At 38.2% G+C, this 21198-nt stretch overlaps 1 protein-coding gene across 36 annotated transcripts in view; it reads left to right on the top strand.

The window, feature by feature from the left end:
* The window catches only part of MPDZ (multiple PDZ domain crumbs cell polarity complex component), a 103392-nt gene that overhangs the window by 8884 nt on the left and 73310 nt on the right, over window positions 1-21198 (top strand). For 27 of the 36 annotated variants that reach the window (XM_080573650.1, XM_080573656.1, XM_080573655.1 and 24 more), the window contains 7 exons: window positions 278-444; window positions 9487-9708; window positions 10612-10751; window positions 12677-12890; window positions 15130-15258; window positions 16342-16545; window positions 19468-19582. In XM_080573650.1, coding sequence (XP_080429776.1) covers window positions 278-444; window positions 9487-9708; window positions 10612-10751; window positions 12677-12890; window positions 15130-15258; window positions 16342-16545; window positions 19468-19582 — 1191 coding nt within the window. The remainder of the gene's footprint in view (window positions 1-277; window positions 445-9486; window positions 9709-10611; window positions 10752-12676; window positions 12891-15129; window positions 15259-16341; window positions 16546-19467; window positions 19583-21198) is intronic. The other 9 variants (XM_080573659.1, XM_080573642.1, XM_080573638.1 and 6 more) reach the window with 3 other exon arrangements.

Here is a 21198-nt window from a genome sequence, read left to right as displayed (position 1 = left end):
TCACAGTTCTTGTAAATGAATTTTAATGAAGGCTCTTTCACTTTTGCAACACAGTTTTTAGTGGAAAGAAATGTAATTTTCTTTGCTCTCTGTTTTGTGCTCTGCCTCTGACTTCCTAATTCATTAAGACGTGTTTGGGCTGGGATTTTTGTTCAGAACTGAACCACTGAAGTCCTCTGTAGTTTGAACAGAAGAGAGGGATTTATTAAAATCTGCTGCCTACTTCCTATGTCTCTGTTTCTAAACTGCTGCTGACTTGGAGTGAATATCTCTACAGATACGCATCGGGCTCTCCAGGCCGTAGAGCGCTTACAGGCAAAGCTTCGCGATCGAGGTGACGTTGCAAATGAGGAAAAACTGAGCTTATTAAAATCAGTGCTGCAGAGTCCTCTTTTTAACCAAATTCTCAACCTTCAGACTTCTGTTCAACAACTGAGAGATCAGGTAGGAAAAGCAGCCACACAGACACAAGAGAAAAATTGAAGGTGCAAAAATATGTGTATCTCTTTGCATGTTGTGTAGTGAAATCAAATAGCCTAAATTAAAGCTTCAGAGAATGGAGGAGGATATACCCAGTGACTTTCCTGGGTTTTATCATGGCCCGTATTGTATGCACACACTTTTTAAGTACATACTTGTAAGATACGATGTGCACTGTAGGGAAATGGTGGTACTGGGTAGTAAGTTAATGTACAGCTTTCTGTCTGTCCTTCAAAATGAAGCAGTGTGTTTTGTTTGTGGTCTCGCTTTTATTTTTTTCTTTCCTATGAGCCTTTTATTGATTCCTTATATCTTAACCTGCTAAAATGAGAATATATGAGGGAAGCTGTGGAAATGTTGGCTTCATAAAGAGATTAAGATATATTTTTCTTGATATAGGAATAAGAGATTAAGGAGAAGTGAGAATTTCTGCCTCCTTTCTCCTTGCTCAGGAGTTTAAGTAAAAGTATTACTTTTCTGCCTTCCTTTGGTGAGGATGAGAAAAGGGCCATCTTATTTTTATTGACTTAATTATTTATTATTTTCATTTTACTCTGATGACAAGGAAATAAAAACTTAAATATAAAATGTAGTTCAGTAACTAAACTACATATCTGGTTCTGCAAATAGTTTTTCCTGTTGAATCCTGCAAGATGGGCGACTGTGTGACTGGTATGCAGAAATGCTGAAGTGGGAGGAACAGCCCCTGCGTTTTGACCATATCATCAGTATGGAGCTGCATCTGGTCTCTGGCCAGGCTGTAGCTGGTGAGGAGTCCTTGTCTTCCTGAGGCTAATACAACTGCATGGTAGAAGAGAGCACAGCCTGGCCCTTTGCTGTTTCCCGTAGATCATCTTGATGCTATTTTATACCATCAAGAAATACATTAGAGTGGTGCCTACGGTGACATGTGTGACAGTGTTTTTTGAAATTTTGCATTTTTGGTACGTGCTGATTTGCTAGTATTGGAGTGATTTAAAAAAATCTAGGAGAAAAGCTGCTCTGAGGGTTTGTTCACCCTGTTATTTGGAAACTGACATGCAAAAATACACAGATACTTTTGTGGTGATGACTGTGGGAACATACAATCCAAAAACAAGGTATGCCTGAAACATTAGAGGGAATTTGCTGAAAAGGCAGATTAAATTTTCACTTCTAGTCATTAGGTTTGAAGTTGAAGGTTGCTCTGTTTCTAAATAGTCATCTAAATGAGATGCAACTGATAGTCCATAGGTTATTTCAGATGAGCATTTTTTTTAAAAATCAAGTAATAGTTTCACCAGCAGCCCCAACCTCTCAGGTCTATCTGTGTAGTAGCTTCAGTGGTCTGTGCATGTTGCATGATACGTACGTAGAACCCAATCTAGCTGACAGGGGAACTACTTGTATGTGAATTTTTTTAATATGCACTCATATGAAAAACCTTCACATGCAAATGTAAGTTTCCATTCTTAGATTTGGGTCACCTCTTAGAAAGTATCCTATATTTTCTCTATGGAATTGTTTCTTCCCTGCAGTATAATGTGAGATAGTTTGTTTCTTCTTTGCTTTATTTAAATGTTTATAAAGAATATTGAAACAAGGGGAAGAATAAGTGTAATAGGCAGTCAAGTTAGAAAATTAGTTTTTTTGGCATTTTCAAAGCCTCAAATTTGTTCAAGGCCACTCTGTAGGTTTTTATTTTGTTTGCTTTTTGTTTTGTCTTAATGGCTGGAAAGGCACTGTGGTCTTGGAACTCTTAAATTACTGGTTGGTGAAAACTGCAAGGCATGTGAGTATTGACCAGGCTTTCTGGCTGAGCACTGCCGGACAGAGGATGGAGACATGTTGTTTCCCAAGCACTTGCGGTCAGAGCTATCTTTGAGACTTGTCAAGTGGTGCTGAGCAGTGCAGTGGCTAGTTGTAGCAGTCTACCCACTGCAGCTTAAGATGGTTAAATTCTCTTGATCCTGCACGATAAGCTATCCTGAAGTTGAAACGTGGTCTCTTTCTTCTCAAGGTAAAGTGTGACAGTCTGTTAAATTGTTAATGTGTTTTTAATTAGTTGATGAGTTTTTGAAGAACTGCAAGACTATTGCAAAATTCTCGGGAGAAGGCCATCTGTCAATGAAGTATTGGTTTGGAGGAGAGGGTGGGAGCAGAGGAGCAATGATGGCAATTTACTTTCTAAGTTAAACTGATTTGTTGCAAGAATCCCAGTAGATCACTAAGTGAGACCTACTTGTAGGCCTGTAGTGGTCTCATAAACATTTTTGAGGGTAGGATATATTTCTGTCTTGAGGCACTGTATCTGGAAGGTGCAGGGATGATTGTGAGACCATCTTCTGTTTGTGTAGTGAGTCTGGAAAATGTCCTGGCAAATCTTGTAAACATCAGTCATATTCTATCAAGATTTAGGATGTAAATACACAGTTTTAGCATACAAGTACTTTTTGCATTCCTGTGAGTGTTGTCACCATTTTGTGGTCTAAAATACTAGGCTTCCTGTTTTTTTATTTTTTTTTTATTTTTGGACAGAAAAGTGATCTCTTAAGCACCCAGAGATCTGAAAAAGCATGTCTCCATGCAAGCAGGTGTTTCAGATTTTCTGTTCCATTTCCTCAAAGCTTCTGCATGTTAATTGGAAACTGATCCCCTTCTATTGTTGTTGTATGCTTAACAAGAACCTTTTGAGTTTGCATTTGTGTTCAGTGGAGTGGTGTGGAATGAACAGTATGTTGCTTCAGATGGATATTGATGAGGCACAGTCCCGAAGTCAGCAAATCCGATGCTTTTGTTCCTATTGATAGGTGCTCTAAAGATTGTGTTTTTTTTTTCTTAGATAAGCAAACAGTTTTTGTTTACACTGCAGATCTGTCATTGCAGAGTTAAGAACTGGAGTGGAAAAGTCTAGGAACACTGAAGGAATGTTTTGTTGAGAATAGTTATTCTTACTTCACCAGTCCCTTGAGTTGAGGAGTGCTGCAGCAAACACTTGTTTTCTCCCTCTTAGTATCCTTATTCCTTGGTGAATGCTTGCTTTCTGATTGTGAAGAGCAATCTTGTTCTTTGCAGATAAAGGAGTGACAGAAAAGAAAAACAGAGACTGTGATGTTTTGAACTTTCCAGGTCTCTCAAGAATATTTTCTTTTGCATATAAGATGTATTAAAGAGAACACCCAGACAGCACTGGCAGCCGTTCTCTGGCACCTCTAACTCTCTTCTATTCCTTTCTGCCTCTCACTTACCTACTCACTGCCTCTCTTCCACCTCCCTCCTTCACTCAGCTCAGGGTTTTACCAGAACAAAAAAATCCTTTCCTTGGCTGGGCTACATTCCTCAGACTTTTTTTTCCTTGTGAGCTCAGTCATAGTTTTTTATACACAATGCAGTAAAGGAAAAATTCTGCCTGCAGTGCAGGCACCTACTAATTTGCATGTGATAGCTGGGTGCCCAGGGCCGCAAGACAAATTTAGGGAAGGAGCAAGATGGAGAACCTGCATCTTTCATAGTGCCTGTGAATGGTCGCTTAGCATTGTGATTTGCACAGCAGACAAGGACCTTTAGTTATTATTCTGAGCTCCTTCCTACAACTGCGCCATTTGTTCTGTTATTTGAAACAAAGTAGTTCATACTCTCATATGAAAAGCTAATTTGGTATCTGCTCCATACCTCCCGAGGACAGAGCCCTTTCTCATGGAGGTGAAGGAGCGTTTACCAGTATCGCTTTAAATCATTACTGGGGAGCGTGGTGCCTCATGAATAGCTGTAGGTTGTTCCAGAGGAGACTTGGAGGAGATTTCAATGCTGCCCTAGCAATGTTTTTCTGTGTGCTGCCTTCTCCTTTGGAGAGGAATTTGGGGCAGGCGGGGCGGCTCCTGTGGGGAGCCTGGCAGCGGATCCTCGCCTGCGACCTCCCACGCAGGGCTTCTGTGCAGCTGACTTGTGCTTCACCACTTTTGTTACCACTCTTGCTCCTACTGACCCTTTAGCTACACAGGACACTCACATACTGGATGAGATATTGCCTCATGTTGCATGTGGTCTGTGAGGGTGGGGACTTTAAAAAGTAGAAACACCAGGAATTTGTTCTTTTGACAGCTGAGACCTAGCTGTGAGTATTACATTGCTTTAAATGCTGATAAGCTTACAGACATGACTGATTTTTTTTATTAAAGACATTTTGAACAACGAAATGTAAGTGCTGTTTGACTGCGTTTAGCATCTATCTGTGCAATTGTAGTGTAGGTTTTGTCATGCTCAATGGTATCTGTGAATTTTCTTTCCCTCTAACGCCAAATTATGTCCATATATTGTTGATGTTATGTAAAGTAAGGAAGAGGCCAATCAAGGACAATTACCATAAGCCAAATTATAAAACAAAGCAAAATCCTTTCATACAGTACTTAAATAATTGCATTGCTGTAAAGGAACTTCTCAATACAATTATAGTGATTTTATTATTGCAAAGTACTACAACCCATATGCTATGGAAAGTATTTCTTGAAACCACAAGAGCATCATCTTCTTAAGACTTCTACTTGTGACTTACTGCACCACTAGAAATTACATATACTTCTGTGATTAACAATGACATACACCAGTTCTCCTGAATTTTTACATGCTGTAAGCCTGTATTTGAAGGAAGAAAGAAAACCAAGGAATCATGATGTTTCTGTTCTTAGTTTGTCTGGGGATTCTAATATTCTACCTTTAGGGTCGTTACAAATGTCATTTTCAAATGGAAATGACTTTAAAGCGTGTGTGGGCGTGTTTCAGGAGAGAAAGGAAGACGAATTCTTAAATACCAGTTTTTTTACACACACATGTATGCAGAACTTCATTCTGTTAACAGTTCGGTAGATTTTCTTAGACTTCTCATCACAAGCCAGAAGCAGAAGCCACCTTATGTGAGGTAGGTTTCCCATGTTAAGCACATCGTCTATTGAACCTGTGACTGTTTCTTTAAAAAGAAAAAAAGCCTGATGAAAATGAATTGTTGCTATCAATTGTTAGAGAAGAGGTAGTGTTTGATACTGCATTGTAGCTATTCTTTAGTCATAGTTTTACTGAAGGTTTTGAGATGAACTTTTTCAAAGCTTTATTTAAACTGATATTAATTGGAGGTGCTTTTTAACTTTCCATGCTTTATATAGTGTGCAGCTCTTCTTTTCAGTGATATGTTAACCGTCATGCAAATAAAGACTATCCGGTGTCTTTAGAGTAATGGAGTTAATAAGTAGTTATGGAAAAATATCTTAGAAAATCCTGAACAATTTCCATCTCAGCACTAGTTTGGAAGGCAGAAGGAATACAGGGGTTTGGTCAGTTCCCACACCTTTGCAGCAGTGTACCAGCTAGCTCAGAGAAATGTACAGAAAGGACAAAGTGCCAGACTGACAAGGTGGGTGCTGTATTTTCAGTTTGAACAGGATTTGGTCTGTGAAAACATACAATGTGATGCTGAAATATGAATCTGTGGCCTGTTGCTACTTTTATTCTAGCAAGTAGATGTGAGAGTTTTCTACCAGAGAGGAAAAAATAAATTCCGAAGGAAAATACCATGTTTTAATGAACAACGCACATTAAGAACTTCAAACTTATCTAGAGAAGGAAATGGTGATACTAGTAATATGGTCAGGTGGAAGTTAATGTGTCCATCGTGGTCTGTTGTTTGAGCATTGCCAACAGTGAAATGACCTTAAAGCAATACCTTGCTAAGCAGATTTAGGAGAACATTCACAGATCTTTCTGCGGGATGTGCGCAGAGCTCGTCTATGTACTGATGACTGTGCTGTACTGGATGCTCAATGGATGAGAAGAACTCTAGATTTGGACAAAACATATAATACAATTCATAGTAAGGGGAGAGTGTTGTACTCAATAGCCTTTTATTTTTGAGATATAGCTCCATTTTTCTCTTTGCTGTTTTTGCATACAAAAAAGTAAGTGCTTTATTCTGTGTTTGAGCAAGACAATACAATGATATAAACACTATTTACATTACTCATACCATTGTAAAAGTGCCATGCCTTAGGACTGCTGTGCTTTGCTTGATCTATTTTTTTTGTGCACGGCATGATTTTCCTAGAGTTGTGTATTGCTCCCTTTATGTGTGTGAAGGAGTGTTCCTGATACAGGGAGGACATTGCTGTTCTATATGGTGAGAGGTTTCACAGGCTGGGATTGTCTTGATGTTAGTAATCCACATATCATGTGGTAATATGGAAAAATTCAGAGTGAATTTAACGAAGAAAGCTAGAGTTTCAGACAGTGAGGTGGGCACAGCAGCAATTCCTCAGCTTCAGCAAGCTTCTATGCCTTAATATTCTATTTCTTACCCTTTTTGTGTGTTTGCCTGATGCCTGCATGATTCTTCCCTTTCTAAAGCAGAGGGGTTCTAGCTTTATTTATAGTCTCAAATTTTTCTCCTAGCATAATTATAATTTTATTTCTTTTTGTTCTTTTGGCTTATGACTATGCACATCATTCAAAGGCAGTTTTCACACACGCTTGGGTTTCTAAGGACTAATGATAATGCCAGTGTCCCTTCCCCTTCCTGCCATCTTGACTGATGAAACTTAAGTTCATGCCATATTAAAAGGGTCCCAAGATGGAGTAGTGTTGTATTGAGAAAGGTGCTAAATGAAATTTAAGGCATTTAGTATATTTTTTTCTCGAAGTTTAATCACATTGGCTGGAGTCATTACCACTCACAGCTGCTGAGCCTTGCCTACCTAGTTTGAGGTTACCACTCCAAAGGTTGCATCAAAGAGGTTTTATGAACTCTCACCACTGTATGGGGCAGAATCAGTTGGTTTTGGTCATACTGTGCTGTTCCTTGTTTAGGCTAACATTGCTGGCATTGCCGGGGCAGGTGGTAAGTTCTTTTGTGGCTCCTTTCACCAAGAAAGCTCTGAGCATTATAACCTTCAGCAGGAAAGGCAGTTAAATGCTATTTTGTGCCATGAGCACAGTGATTTAGAAAATGAACACGTATCCATGACTGATTAATGTTTCTGATATCAGATCCATTTGCAATGGCCTTTGAGTTTACAAGAAACAGATTGTGTTTGTGTCCCATTTACTCTTAAGGCTGCTTTATCTTGCTGTGGAAATGCAAAAATGTTTTTAAATAGAAGTAATGAGAGACCTGCTAATTACGATGGTGTATTTTTTAATAAAAAATTGACCCATGAGAATTTTATGGGAGCAAATATGACAGGAGGATATGTTAGTAGATTTGAAGGTGGAGGAGAGCAAAAAATGAAGCATGTTAATTGACAAAGTTCAGCAATATGCTTGTGTATATTGAAATGGATGACATTGGGAAGGTGGAAGTGTATTAATCTATTGTGTGGGCTCATGTAGATAAGAAAACAGTATGGCATAGATTTTAATAGTTTTAAATTCACACATACAATATAAGGGGAAATCTTGTGTTCATGAAAGGAAGGGTAGAATGGGGTTGTCTCTGAACCGTTACATGCAGTGAGCTCTGAAACAAAGCTTATCTGCCTGCTCCTTACAGGTTTGCTGAAATGACTGTATCTGGTTAAAGAAAATGCACATTTTAGGCATTATAGTTTGTCTGAAACATAACCCAAGTGGTTCCTGACAAACTTGGACAACAGAACATGATCACTGTGTCAGAAATCACTGAGTTCAAAACATCCTGTTTTTCTTCTTTCCCATTTTGTTATGGCAGAGCGGGCTAAGTGTTATTGAGGGCTTTTCTTTCTAGTGCTGCCTTGTATTAATTCTTCTGTAACTTGTTGAACTTTCCATGCAGATAGGGTATTCAACGAATGACATTTGTTCTATTATATTTTCCTAAAGCACCTGGATGAGAAGGAATTGTGTGATGGAGAACGATACTGACTTTTTTTTTGGTGTGTCTGGGCTATTAGGAGAATGATATGATAAAGTTAAAGGTGGTAGTCTGTTTAAACAGTTGAGACTGGCTGGCACAGTAGCCATTTTAGAGTACATTCCTGGATTAAGAAAATATTGTTGATGTTTGATATGTAAGAATAAGGCTTTGAAGAAGGGGAATTAATCTCTGTTGTGGTAGAGACTGCTGCAATTTTTTGCACCGTGAAACTACTAACAGTATTTGAGGACAGGGTATTGTGGTCCTGAATAAAGGTCAGCGTGCCAGGCAAGTGTGACACAGATGGGTCTGGAGTAAAACAGTTCTTGCTGATGGACAGCCTTCAGGCGAGTGGGATAAGAGGCAGCTGAGGGCTGCTTCTCCTGAACACTGTACAGTTATTTGTGTGAAGTGATGTCTCCATTCTCCCACCCCCAGCCACGCATTAGATTGGTCAGCCGAGACCTGCTTGAAAGTAGGTAATTTACTCTGTATGGGCAAGATGGGGACTTCTCTTATTTTCTTTTCTTCTCTAAGAGAAAGGTATTGTCACAGCTGTCTGTGTAAAGGTACAACTGCGGCTTTCAGATCAGCCTGGTGATTTTAGAGTTGTTCAGTAATTTTGTATATAATTGTAGCTCATGTAGGGTGTCACAGTGGCAGCCTTAGTGTATAGTGGTGCAGAAAACCTGACTGGCAGAAATTTTATTCGGACCATTGTTTCTTGCATAGTAGGTGAGGTTTCTTTCTTTTTTTCATCAGAATGCACATACTTTTTTTTTCCTTGTAAAATACTTGAACAATTTTTTTTTTTTAAAAACCTGGCAGCGTAGAAAAAGCTTGTTCAGACTTGTTTACCACTACCATGGTTAGAGTTATTCAAGCTGCTGTGCTGATGTGAACAAAAGAATTTTAGGGAGAGTGTGCAAAATAATTTTAGAATATTTTCATAAATTTCTTTCATGTTTTAGCTGATAATTCACAACTTGTCAACTATAAATACTAAGGATAATTTCTCTTTTTAAATTGTTGTTCTAAAATTGCAGATTGGGATTTTAAATATTTTTAACAAGCTAGCAGCTATTCATCGTGCTTTGTGGTAAGCAGGAGTACCTCTGGTATGCCAATAAATCTGTGTTATCAATCTTTTCCAGGTAAATATCACTCCTTCCATACATTCCACTGGTGAGTTCCCCCAGCTTCTCCACCATGGTGTGAACGTGGGTTCCTTACCACATAATGAGTCATATTTGTTGGCTCAGCAGAATGGCAGCCCAACTAATGTGCTAGAAGCATCGATGAGATCCATCACTCCTCAGATTAATGGGAAATCCTCTAGTGATGACTTTGAGCAGCTGATCAGAAGTATGTCCCAGGTAACCATGTCTTCTGCTGACCCTGAAATGTGGCAAACAATAGCATACTTGATGTAAAAACCTAAGATAATCTCTTCATGTGAGGAACAACTGGTAATGAGAAAGCAGGATTGGAAAAGTAGCCTTGGTGTTGTTGCTGCTGATACTGTCTTTCGTTGGGCAGTGTGACACTCACAGATCTGCATGCCATTATCTTTCTGGGCTTGTTGCAGGACTGATATGTGCATGCAGGAGATGCTTTGTCAAAGCATGTTTTTGTCTACATCGTTTATGAAGCCTAGTTGTGCTGCTTCATTGGAAATAAGACGAAAACTTCCTTTTTGGGCTTACTGTGCATTGTTTTGTAATCTTACTACTTTTCTGTGGTAGACAAAATCAGTGTTTGAGTCTCTTCAGTGGCTGGAGCTGAGAATGGACAGGCATGTATTTTAGCATTTTTCTAATTAACCCTTAATAGAGCTTGCTCTGGGAAGTCCTCTGCTGTTCTTCTGGAAACACTTTTGCACAGTTCTACTTTTTCCTCTCTTCTTGAAATTCATCCTCTTATTTCTTGTTTGGCATCAAAGTTGGCCTATACCCTCTGAAATTTTGTAGACCTCTGTATCTTAGTCTTGTCACTACTGATCCTGCACTCATTTAGCTGATTTTTTTCTGGTTTTCCTCTTCTAATCCAAAGAACCCTTTCTAAAGAAACCTTTATCTCTCAAATCTTTTGTAATTGCTACCTTTCTATATGATAGCTAGAAATGAGCACTGAAGAACTGTATTTCAGTTATCAGCTTGTGTAGCCTTGTCCAGCTCTAGAAATAAAATTGAAAACTCATTTACCAAGTTGTTTAACACATTGATTAATGCTGCTTTTTGGCATTTTTAATATTCATCCACTTTTCTTCTGCCAAACAGGGTCGTCTTGTTGAGACAATTGAGCTAGTTAAACCTCTAAGTGGTGGTCTGGGCTTCAGTGTTGTGGGACTCAAGAGTGAAAACAGGGGAGAACTGGGAATATTTGTGCAAGAAATCCAGGAGGGAAGTGTGGCACATCGGTAAGAATACTACTGGAATATTTTTCTGTACCAAACGTTAACGTGACACTGTGATTTAGTGGTGTTATTGCTATTGTATTTGTGGTACAAGAGTGTTTTTTGCTTGTATTATAAGCCATGCATCCTACCAGGTTTAAAATAATTCACCACAACAGCTTTTATAATTTTGGAATAGAGCACTGTATGATTTGTGCTTGAAATTTACTCAGAAGTAATTTCTTTGTGGTTTGCTTGTATTATCTCTTTCAACAGGGAAAAAAGAGAGGCTACAGTTCTGTCATGGCTTTAAAAACTAAAATACAGGTGTTGGCATCCTTGATTACACTGAAAAATAACTTGGTCCTAAGAAATCCATTGCAATTAGAAGGATTGGTTGTGGAGTAGGGCCCTGTTATACAAGTGTAAGAAATCCATCTTTTAAGTCAAGCAAGGCTTGACCTGAAGTCTTTGGAGTCTTAAAAAGAAGTACTCCGTGTTATCAGAAACTCAGCCTGTGAAAGTATGCTTTAGACTTTAGTCCTGATTCCACAAGCTGTGTTGAAAGAAAAGGATTTCTGCTGTAACAACAGCCCTAGTGAGCAAACTCATTGGTGAATTGGCAGCAATACTGGTTCATGGCAGACCCAGGCATTGTTCTGCAGTGGGGTATATCACTCAGTTCTGATTTGCTGATTGGGATCCTGGATGGAGGTGCTTCATGGTGCAGTCTGCATGTCGTGGGGGATGGCTGGATCATTTTGGTGCTGTATGTCATTACAGGATTTTTTAATCTGCCTAAATCCCCCTTTTTCCTTCTCCTCATTTCCCCTTAGCCCCCTACTCCCTTCCAAGTGGCTTTTGCTTTTGCTCCTCATATTCCAAGGAGTTGAGACCTATCTTCAGTGAATCAAGTGCTGCCTGACTTGCTGGCAAGAAGAGAACTATTCAACAACTGTTACAGGACTCATATATCAGAAAGGCCCCAGCAATAATAAATCTTCCAAAGCACTCTGAAAAACGGTTCAAGTTCACAAGTAAAATATTATGGGTTAAGGCAAAATAGTGTTTTTCCTGAACGATGCTGAGTACCTTGGCTTCTGTGCTACAGGTGTAGAAGTTCGTGTAATAGGGAGCCTTATTTTTGTTGGCTGATGTTTGTTTTGTAAAGCATTGCCACTTCGGGATACTAAAGGCATGACTCCAGAGTTCTTGCTGGTTTGTTGTGAAAGTAACAGAAGGGGTGGAAGAGGTAGAGGATAACTTGTCTGTAGGCTTCATACAGTTCCTTTGAAGTAGGTCTGGGGAAAGGCTCAGTATGTAATTCTACAGCAGTGTTTCCTTTGTCAGAAAGTGAAGTATTATTCTATAATTTATTCAAGCCTTATTTTTTTTTTCTCATTTAAAAGGGATCTTTTGTATCATTTTCTTTCTGTTTCTCTCTCAGCTTCCCCCACCCTCCCCCCTTTTGGGGAGGGGGTGGTTGTGCAAAGCAAAATTAGTTTCCATAACATCTCGATGGAAATGTGTTCCATTCTTCAGTTTGATAAATATTCAGAATGGGCGCACTGAACAAAATAAAGCACTTGGTCTGTTAAGTAAGAGACTCAAAGTTGAGAATAAACATAAGTTCCCAGGCTATGGTTGGGAATGACTGAGACCTAATGTGCTTAGTCTCAGATGGGGGTACAGGGAGAAGAAAGCTAGCTAGGGGGTAGCAGCCAGGGGAGAGAGGCAGTAGGATTAGCTTCAAAGGAAGCAATCATCAGGGTGCCGCATCAGCTCCTTTTAGCAAAACTGCAGGGAAAGATTAAAAAGTGGGTGAAATACAGAACAGGATATTAAAAGTACTGGAAAATTGTCAAAATACTGTAATTTCTCTGGCAACACTCTTTTGATTTTTTTGTTTGTTTTGTCATCCCCCTTCCCTCTTTTTACATATGTGACAGAGATGGAAAGCTGAAGGAAGCAGATCAAATCCTTGCTATTAATGGACAAGCCCTTGATCAGACAATTACACATCAACAGGCTATCAGCATCCTACAGAAAGCAAAAGATAACGTCCAGCTAGTTGTGGCCAGAGGCAGTTTCCCTCAGCTCGTAAGTCCTGTAGTTTCCCGGTCTCCTTCTGCTGCTAGCACAGTTTCAGCCCATTCCAACCCGGTGAGTATACCCCAAACATATGTTTATTCAGTTTTGGGCATGTATGTGCTTTTCTGTATTGAGACACTTTTTGTAACTTGTATGTATATTTCCTTCACAGTTCTAGAGATTTTTCTTCCATGTATATTTGTTTCACTTTATCCCATACAAAGAGTAGAAAATATGTAGCCTTGCCGGGTGGATCTTGATGTTGGCCATATTCCTTCTTCCCATCTGCCAAACTATGTCCACCAGTGCATATAGAACCTATTTGTCTTACATTGTAAAGCTCAATTTTGAGTTAGTAGTAAACAGGATCTTTTTGTCTCTTCTGCTTGGGTATACAGACATTTTTGAGGAATTACAGTCTGATTTGCACTACCAGCTGAATGGCTGCTTCTCTATTTATTCCTCCGTCGTCTTTTTAGCAGTTACTCTCACATAAAGCAACAGAGAGCCATCAAAATGCCATGTGTGGGTACACACTGTAGGACCCATAGAAAGCAGTTGTGCTACATTTTCTTTCTTTTGAAAGCTTTTGTGCAACTAGTTGAAGAGATGTTAGCTCAGAAGCGTGGTGATACTAAGCACACTTTTCTCTTCCTGCTGTCTTCCTCATGTAATGGCTGACACATTTTTGCTTGCCCTGGGGTTATACAACCTGTCTTTGGTTCCTGTATGTTTCATTGTTCAGTTATCTATGTCTTTTCTTTACATTAGGGTGGTCTAAAATTGGAGGTATATGGAATGATCAGCCTGGAAAAAAGAAGCCATTTTAGTGTTCATTTTATCCATTATCATAAAACATTTGGTGACATAATTTCAGAATTACTGTTTTATTAGGTGTACGGAGATGTTGCTGATGAGTTTAACCTTTCCTGTCAGCATACAGGAAAGGCCTATATTCTTGCAATATTCCTGTTACATACTTATTTTCTTCATGTGACTACCTCTGTATTTTCTGAACAGCATCTGCCTCTTGAAAAAATGTTACTTTTAAACCTGTCCCTGATCCTTCTGTTTTTAATTATGCATATCTTTTCTAGTTGTTTTGTTCCTTTAGCTTTCAGTTGCTGCTGGAAAGCAGCTTATCTTGAGGCATTCTTTTTCCTTAGGGCATTGCTTTATTGTCTTAGGTTTATGTTAAGACTGTGGATACCCAAACAAATACTACAGGGCTTTAAATTTGCAGCGCCTTGATTTATTCCAAACTAGCGACTTATTTTTGAGGTCCTGCCTGGTGGAGTACCAACTGCGGTTTTAAATTTTAGATGAGTTTATGATGTGATTTGTTCTTATACTAAACAATATCATGAAAACTCTAGTCATCTGTTCAGTACTGTACCATGTGAAATACTATTTGTCTTTCTTTCAGAGCATTTATATGTCTGCCACAAAAATGAAGCCTATAGTCAAAGTTATTTCATTCCAATGCTGTTGACATCAGACAACCCAGAAATTGTTGTTCACTACACAGGAGGCACTTCTGCTAATGTGTAGCTCACAATGTCTAGTGCTGCTTTCAGTCTCAACCTCTGAATGGGGTTTATGCTTTCTGCTGTGCTTTGTTACAATTGCCAGTGTGAACATGTACACATCTGAAGATTTTATTTTACAGTTCTGCAAAATTTCCTAGAAGTGTTATTTTTCTTATTGACTGCAATGAGGCATGGAGGTGGACAATCATAGGTCATTGCATAAATTCTTTCAGCAGTCAGGTTCTTGAAAGGCTAGACACACTTAACTGGTGTCCGAGTATGTGGGAATGGCACAGAGCTGCTCCAGGGGAGTTTCAGACTGGACATTACGAAGAAATTCTTTACTATGAGGGTGATCAAACACTGGAATAGGCTTCATCAGAAGATGGTTGATGCCCCAAGCCTGTCATTGTTCAAGAGGCATTTGGAAAATACCCTCATTAATGTGTTTTAAATTCTGGTTGGCCCTGAAGTGGTCTGGCAGTTGGACTAGGTGATCTTTGAACGTCTCTTCCAACTGTTCTGTTTTGTTCTATTCTGTTCCATTCTCTACACACATCTGATTTTTTCAAGAGGAGGTACAGCTGTTAGAGATGAGCACTTTATTACTAAATATTACGTAATCATATATAATAATAGTTGAAAAGGTCCCACATACCTACTTTTATTCCACCTTCCTTCATTCAAAAACTCACCCAAGAAATAAGAGAAAATACTCTGCAAATTTTAATACATATGTCCTTATTTTAATCACATGCAAACGTAATGTTTATTCCTTTGAGGTTCACTGGCAGCACGTGGAGACCATAGAGTTGGTGAATGATGGCTCAGGTTTGGGATTTGGGATAGTTGGAGGAAAATCAACTGGAGTGATTGTTAAAACCATCCTCCCAGGAGGGGTAGCTGATCAGGTAAATTCAACTTAACCTTCTGTTTACCATTCTATATAGTGTGAAGTTAAGCTGTACTTTTATATTCATGCTAAGTAATGCTAGCTTTTTTCCTCTAAATATAAAAATGAGAGAGCAAGTGATGAAACTTATCGTCAGTAATGTAGTGTTTAGTGTAGGGATCTGTGCATTTTATCCTACCAGCTGGGTTAGGCTCCAAATCACTTTTTCCAAACTGTTATGTTGTATCTGTGTGGTGCTGATGCTTTTAGACTCCTAATTCCTTCATGAATTTACTGGTTGTAATCTAAGGAGGGACCAGTCTGTTTACCTCCTCTGCCCATACAGTTATAAAGAATGATGCATCAGCTTCTCTCTGTTGGGCTTACTTGAGGTTGGAACAGGCATCTGGGATCATGTGTCTGCTTCTTGACACGGGCTGTGTGACTGCCTTTGTTCATGCCTGAAGGGCTCAGAAGAAGTGAAATTGGTCTTCACAGCCTGTTTCAAACTTGTCCATGAGCAGATAGATTAATTTTCCAGACTTTAATGCTTTTCCCGTGGGCTAAATTCCTATAAAGCTTTTCTATTGGTTAATTAAATAGGAGAGTAACCCTAAATAGCTATGAGTGTAAGGCGATATAACTACCCGAATCATGCTAAGAGAGAAATGTATTTTGTTTTGAAGTTATGGTTAATCCTGAGGGCCATTTTTTAAACAAGCATAAAGCTGAGTGTACGTTTTTAAGCTGTGTTTGGAAATGAAGCCTGAAATTCTCTAAACTACATGCGGCTGTTACATATTAGTAGGTAGTAACCATAACTATGTGTATTTTTTTCACGCCCCAGTGACTGTTTTCTTGAAAAAAGGATGTCCTGGATATTTCTGGGGAAATTTCTAGTAAAAGTAATATGCTCTTAGGCAACATACTTGTCTTCTTCATGCTGTCAGGGTATTGATGTGGCATTCAAAAAAAGTCACCTACTTCATATATATTAAAAGTAACTAAAGCCATGCAGTCATTTTCTATTTGTATGATTTGTGGGAGAAGTTGCAGGATGTTATTGATTTTTATTTTTTTTTCATTGTTACTCTTCTTCCAGCATGGGAGACTGTGTAGTGGAGACCACATCTTGAAAATTGGTGATACTGACTTGGCTGGAATGAGCAGTGAGCAGGTGGCGCAAGTTCTAAGGCAGTGTGGAAATCGAGTGAAACTGGTAATTGCAAGAGGTCCTATTGAGGAGCCACCTCCACCAGCAGTCCCACCAGGTACTCCAGTACCCATCTCGACACCAGAGAAACAGGTAAGCAATAATAAATATACTTAACTTGTGCCAAGCTTTTACTTCAGACTTCATTTTCTTTTTACATCTGTTTGAATGTCTTTCATGCTTATGTTCTCAGAAGTCAACATTTTCATATCCAGTAGTGGTGTTTTTATCTTATGCTCTGGGAGGCTGTCAGTCCACAGTGCAATGAACTGCATGCTTGAAGTCTTCTGGGATCCGGGCTTGGGATTAGAAGTTATTCAGGTCATACGTCTGGGTTGATTAACCCTTTGACTTGTTTATAATTATGCAGTGATACTTCAGGAATAGCAGAGTCCACATAACGTTTTCTTGAGACAGAACATGGTGGTTCTTTAGCATTTCTCTGTCCTCTTATCCTTTTACTCCCCAGGAGCACTTATTTCTGTATCATTGCAGCCATCCATCAGACAGTTCTTCTCTGTGCCAGCCACCACACAGAGGCTGCCTCTTTCCTGCATCACCTGACATTGCTCATTTACTAGTCATTTTCCAAAGAAAACCAGCTGCTATCCTTATTCCCTTGCTGATGATTATACTCTGTACTGTTGCTGCTCAGACTAGCCATGACTCCTTTACAACTCTCAGCTACAGCTCTCAGCATTAGCCTTGTCAGCTCAAAACCTCAATGATATAGGTCATTCCCACATTTGCTGCAAAGCCTGTTTTCAAGGAAGTAAGGAACAGTAGTATTGTGTTGTATGTAGTTATAAGCAGGTATATTTAAATATGAATACGTTTAAGTAAGTGAATGAAACAAGAAAAAGGTGGTTGCGTTGGAGCCTACAAGTAGATAAAATTTATGCAATGCAAAGAATTTTTCATTTTCTTTTTCCTGTTGTTTTTCTAGACATATTCTACAAATTGCATTTCAGATATATCACTAAAAAAAAGCCTTCTTTAACAATTCCTGGCACGATTACCAGTGTTTTGCCTTTGTCCCTTGTAATGGTATCTGTGGGAAAGAAACAGATAACGTTCATCCCATCTGTTGTGTTTATAAGGCTAACTAAGAAAGTTAATCGTAACATGCACACTGAGTCTTTTCTGAGTATCTGAGAGGAGAACGTGTTGGTTTTGTGTCTCTACAGTACTGAGGCATGAGACCCTGGCTATATTTCAGGTAAAAGGATCAGCGTGTGGCCTGAGTATTACTTATCTGTGATGTAGCAGTTTCAGAAGGGAATCTGAACATGATAATTTGTCTGTGCGTATTTCTTAATTGTTTGCCTTTCTGAGGTTATGTGATGAGATGTTAAGGGCCAGTTGCAGGATTGTGGAATTTCTAGTAACAAGAAAAAATTCCAAAGCCCTCAAAGAAGCAAAAAGTGACTTTTTTTTGCCACCTTCATTTTCATTTCTGTTATTTTTAATACCTTGTCCCTGGTATGTCACTTCTGGCAGAAGGCACACTGTTTTTAAACTGCCTTTGCCTGCACAAAGTCTTGTTCATGGGGTGAACGTTCAGTTAATGGTACTGCAACCTCCGTAATTTGGATTTGTGTGTTAAACATGAACTGAGTGAAGATGATGACTGATGCAGCTTTGTTTGTCTGCTTCTTCCTCGAAAATACATGGTGGCTGAAGACTACGTGAGGCTCTTGACACTCAGTGAGAGCAGAATGCTTCTCCAAAATTGGCATTTCTCATCCTGTTCAATGTAGATATATTTCGTGTAACAAGTGATGGTATTACAGAAATTGGAACAGATTTTTAGCATCATAGTTCTCTTGAAGTATCCTTTACCCCTCCCCCCCCTTTTTTTTTGTTGTTTTTGAGCACGTACATACTCAAATAGTCAATGTGGGTTTAGATGATATCTGCCTGGTTTCAATATTGGCACTTTACAGATATTAGCTGTTGTTTGTCATGCGGAAGAAGCAGAAAAAAAAATCAGAGTATAGCAGGTTCATCATAGATTCATACTATATTTATAAATGCCCATTTCAAATACACATGTAAGTACTGATGCCCATATAAATATAATGAAATTGAAGCTTTTTATGTTCCAATCTAAATGATTCTATAGTTCTACGTGAAATCATATATATATCCATAGTAGCTATGGAATTGGCTAGTAAGTACACATTTCAGACAGCTGAAAGATGAAAATTTCTTGGGAAAATAAGTTTTTAATGTTGATTTTTTCCTGTTAATACAAAAGCAATATTGTTGAAATGGGAATTTAATATGTATCCTCCTGTAATAGATATTTTCATTAACAATAAGTAAATGAATTCTTTTCCCTAAAATTCTTCGTTATGGAAATTCAGAGTGCTGTAGTAGGTGTTATTGAAGGTTGTCATTGTTTAGCTAGCTGGAAGTATAATTGCTACTTGCTAAAAAAGAAATTTTAAGTCTTTCAAAGACAAGAAAAATAATTTCCACAGTAGAAACAGCTTTTGTTAAGTTTTAAGCTTGGTATGCATAGGAAAAAATAGCTATAGTTATTCAACAAGAATTTAAACAAATAGAATACAGAATATAATTTGATTATTATAATTTTTTTAAGAACACAAGTCTAAAATTGATCCTTAGGAAGTACCAGAAGGGCAGTAAGGTATGTATAATAGTATTTAAGCAGGATTTGTATAACTTGCTGTACAAGATGTTTACTGTTCAATTTGTTCAACTTCCACCAGTCATTTCTCTCATCACATGACTTTATAGGCTGGAGAGTAGTATCCCAGGGGCACTGGGGTGGAGAAGGCATGGTCTGCATTACTTTACAGTGAGCAATGTTATCTATGTGTAGTTTCTCTGCTGAATACCAAATAAGAGCAGAAGCGAAGTCGGTACTTTTTTTTTTTTTTTAATTTATGTCAAACTTTACAGATCAATGTTAATGACATGAAAGAGTGTGGTGGACCTTTTTTAAAAAACAACACACTTTCTTTCTAACTATACTTTTCTTATTAGGCAGAGGCTTCTGTTGATAGTTGTGAAGATGGGGAGAAATTTAATGTGGAACTCACTAAAAACATCCAGGGATTAGGAATAACTATTGCTGGTTACGTTGGAGACAAAACATCAGGTAATGATAGACTCCTGTGATCTACTAAACAATTTATTGTGTAGCATGGTGTAGTTGCTTTAAATTTGAATGCATGTAATTTAGTTTTGGTATAGCATCTGTTAAAAACCCTTGACCATCTTAAAAAAAAAAAATGGAATCGGTTTCTTTTTGGAGGAGATTCAGATTATAAGCAATCAGTTTATATTATCTCACCTTAGTATTTTTTGATCAGTTTTTAAAATTCACTCTTGTGCTTGTGCTTATATCTTTTTGAAAAACATTGCTAAAATAGATTGAGCCATTTTTATAAGAACTGGCTGATCTTTTTAAATCACAGTTTCATTTTTAAAAGGCCCTTACAAGATAATATATTAGTATTCTGATGATTTTTAACAAGTATTACTAGTAATGCTTTTTAAAACTAAGTGTATAGTACTGCTGACAGATCAAGAATTCTTCTCAGTGAACTCTGGTTATACTCAGTGTTGTGTTTTTTTTATCTTTTGGGCTGTTGCAGATTTAGATTAATTTATTCATTGACTTCCAAATACACTACTGTAAACAACCAAACAACCAAAAAAAAAAAACAACAAACAAAAAAAACATATCAGTGTACATATACAATTGCGTATTTTTTACTTTGTAATTTCAACTACAAGTTGCAGAAAAATGATCCAGAACTCTGCGAGGCCTCCATAGAGGGGTTTGGCAAGTGAAATACTGTTGTGAAGGGCCAGTTGTCAGATGCATCATCAAACTTCTCAAAGAGCTGTTGTTTTGACTCTTACCCGTGTACGTATTGTTAGGAAAATGTATCAATAGATACATTGGAGTTTATAGACATAATTAATTGGCTTTTAGAAGGTGAATTAAATTTTAACAATCTATTCTGTAGCATAGGATGGTTACAGCTTATTTAAGTACTCTCTTTAGCATCTTTCAGTAAAATCTTTAAAAGGCAAATTAAGTTGTAGAACATGGTAGATCTGGTAGTGTATTTTGACTGATGCAGTGTTGGAGTATCAGCAGTTTTAGATCTTAAATTATTGTGCTGCATGTAACTGCAGTAGAAAATCTTTGTGCCTTAAGCACTAATTAAGTACCTCACATTACGTAATCATTAAGTCAAAATTAAAAACAATTTTGCTGTGACAGAAGCAGCAATGAAACTGCTGGACAATGAGAACTGTAGTCGAATCTTTCTTCACACTGGCAAGTAACAGCTTGTCATCTTACCATACAGCTGTTGCAGGATATGAAAATGCTTGGAAACTAGGAAGACGAGGCATTTAATTATTTACAAAACTTGGGAAAACAACAAATTAAGAAAAAAGGGAAAATTGTCAATCTCATGACTTAAATATACTTGTCTTATTCTTCCTACGTTGAATACAGTCATTAGAGCAAAACAGGGATGTATTATTCCTTTGTGCTAAGATTTGTCATATCGAGGCCAAGTAAAAAATGAGTCTTCATGTCTGTGTAGACACTGACGTATCTTGACAGCTCTTAGAACCCATTTTGTCATGCCTTATCTTCCCATTGGAAGTACTCCGAGTGCAACGTCCTGCATCTGGGCTGAGGCAATGCCAAGCACAAATACAGGCTGGGTGGAAAGTGGATTGAGAGCAGCC

This window comes from Anser brachyrhynchus (genome assembly GCF_964034855.1).
Source record: "Anser brachyrhynchus genome assembly, chromosome: Z".
NCBI classification, from domain to species: Eukaryota; Metazoa; Chordata; class Aves; order Anseriformes; family Anatidae; genus Anser; species Anser brachyrhynchus.
This window is presented reverse-complemented; position numbering and strand designations above follow the sequence as displayed.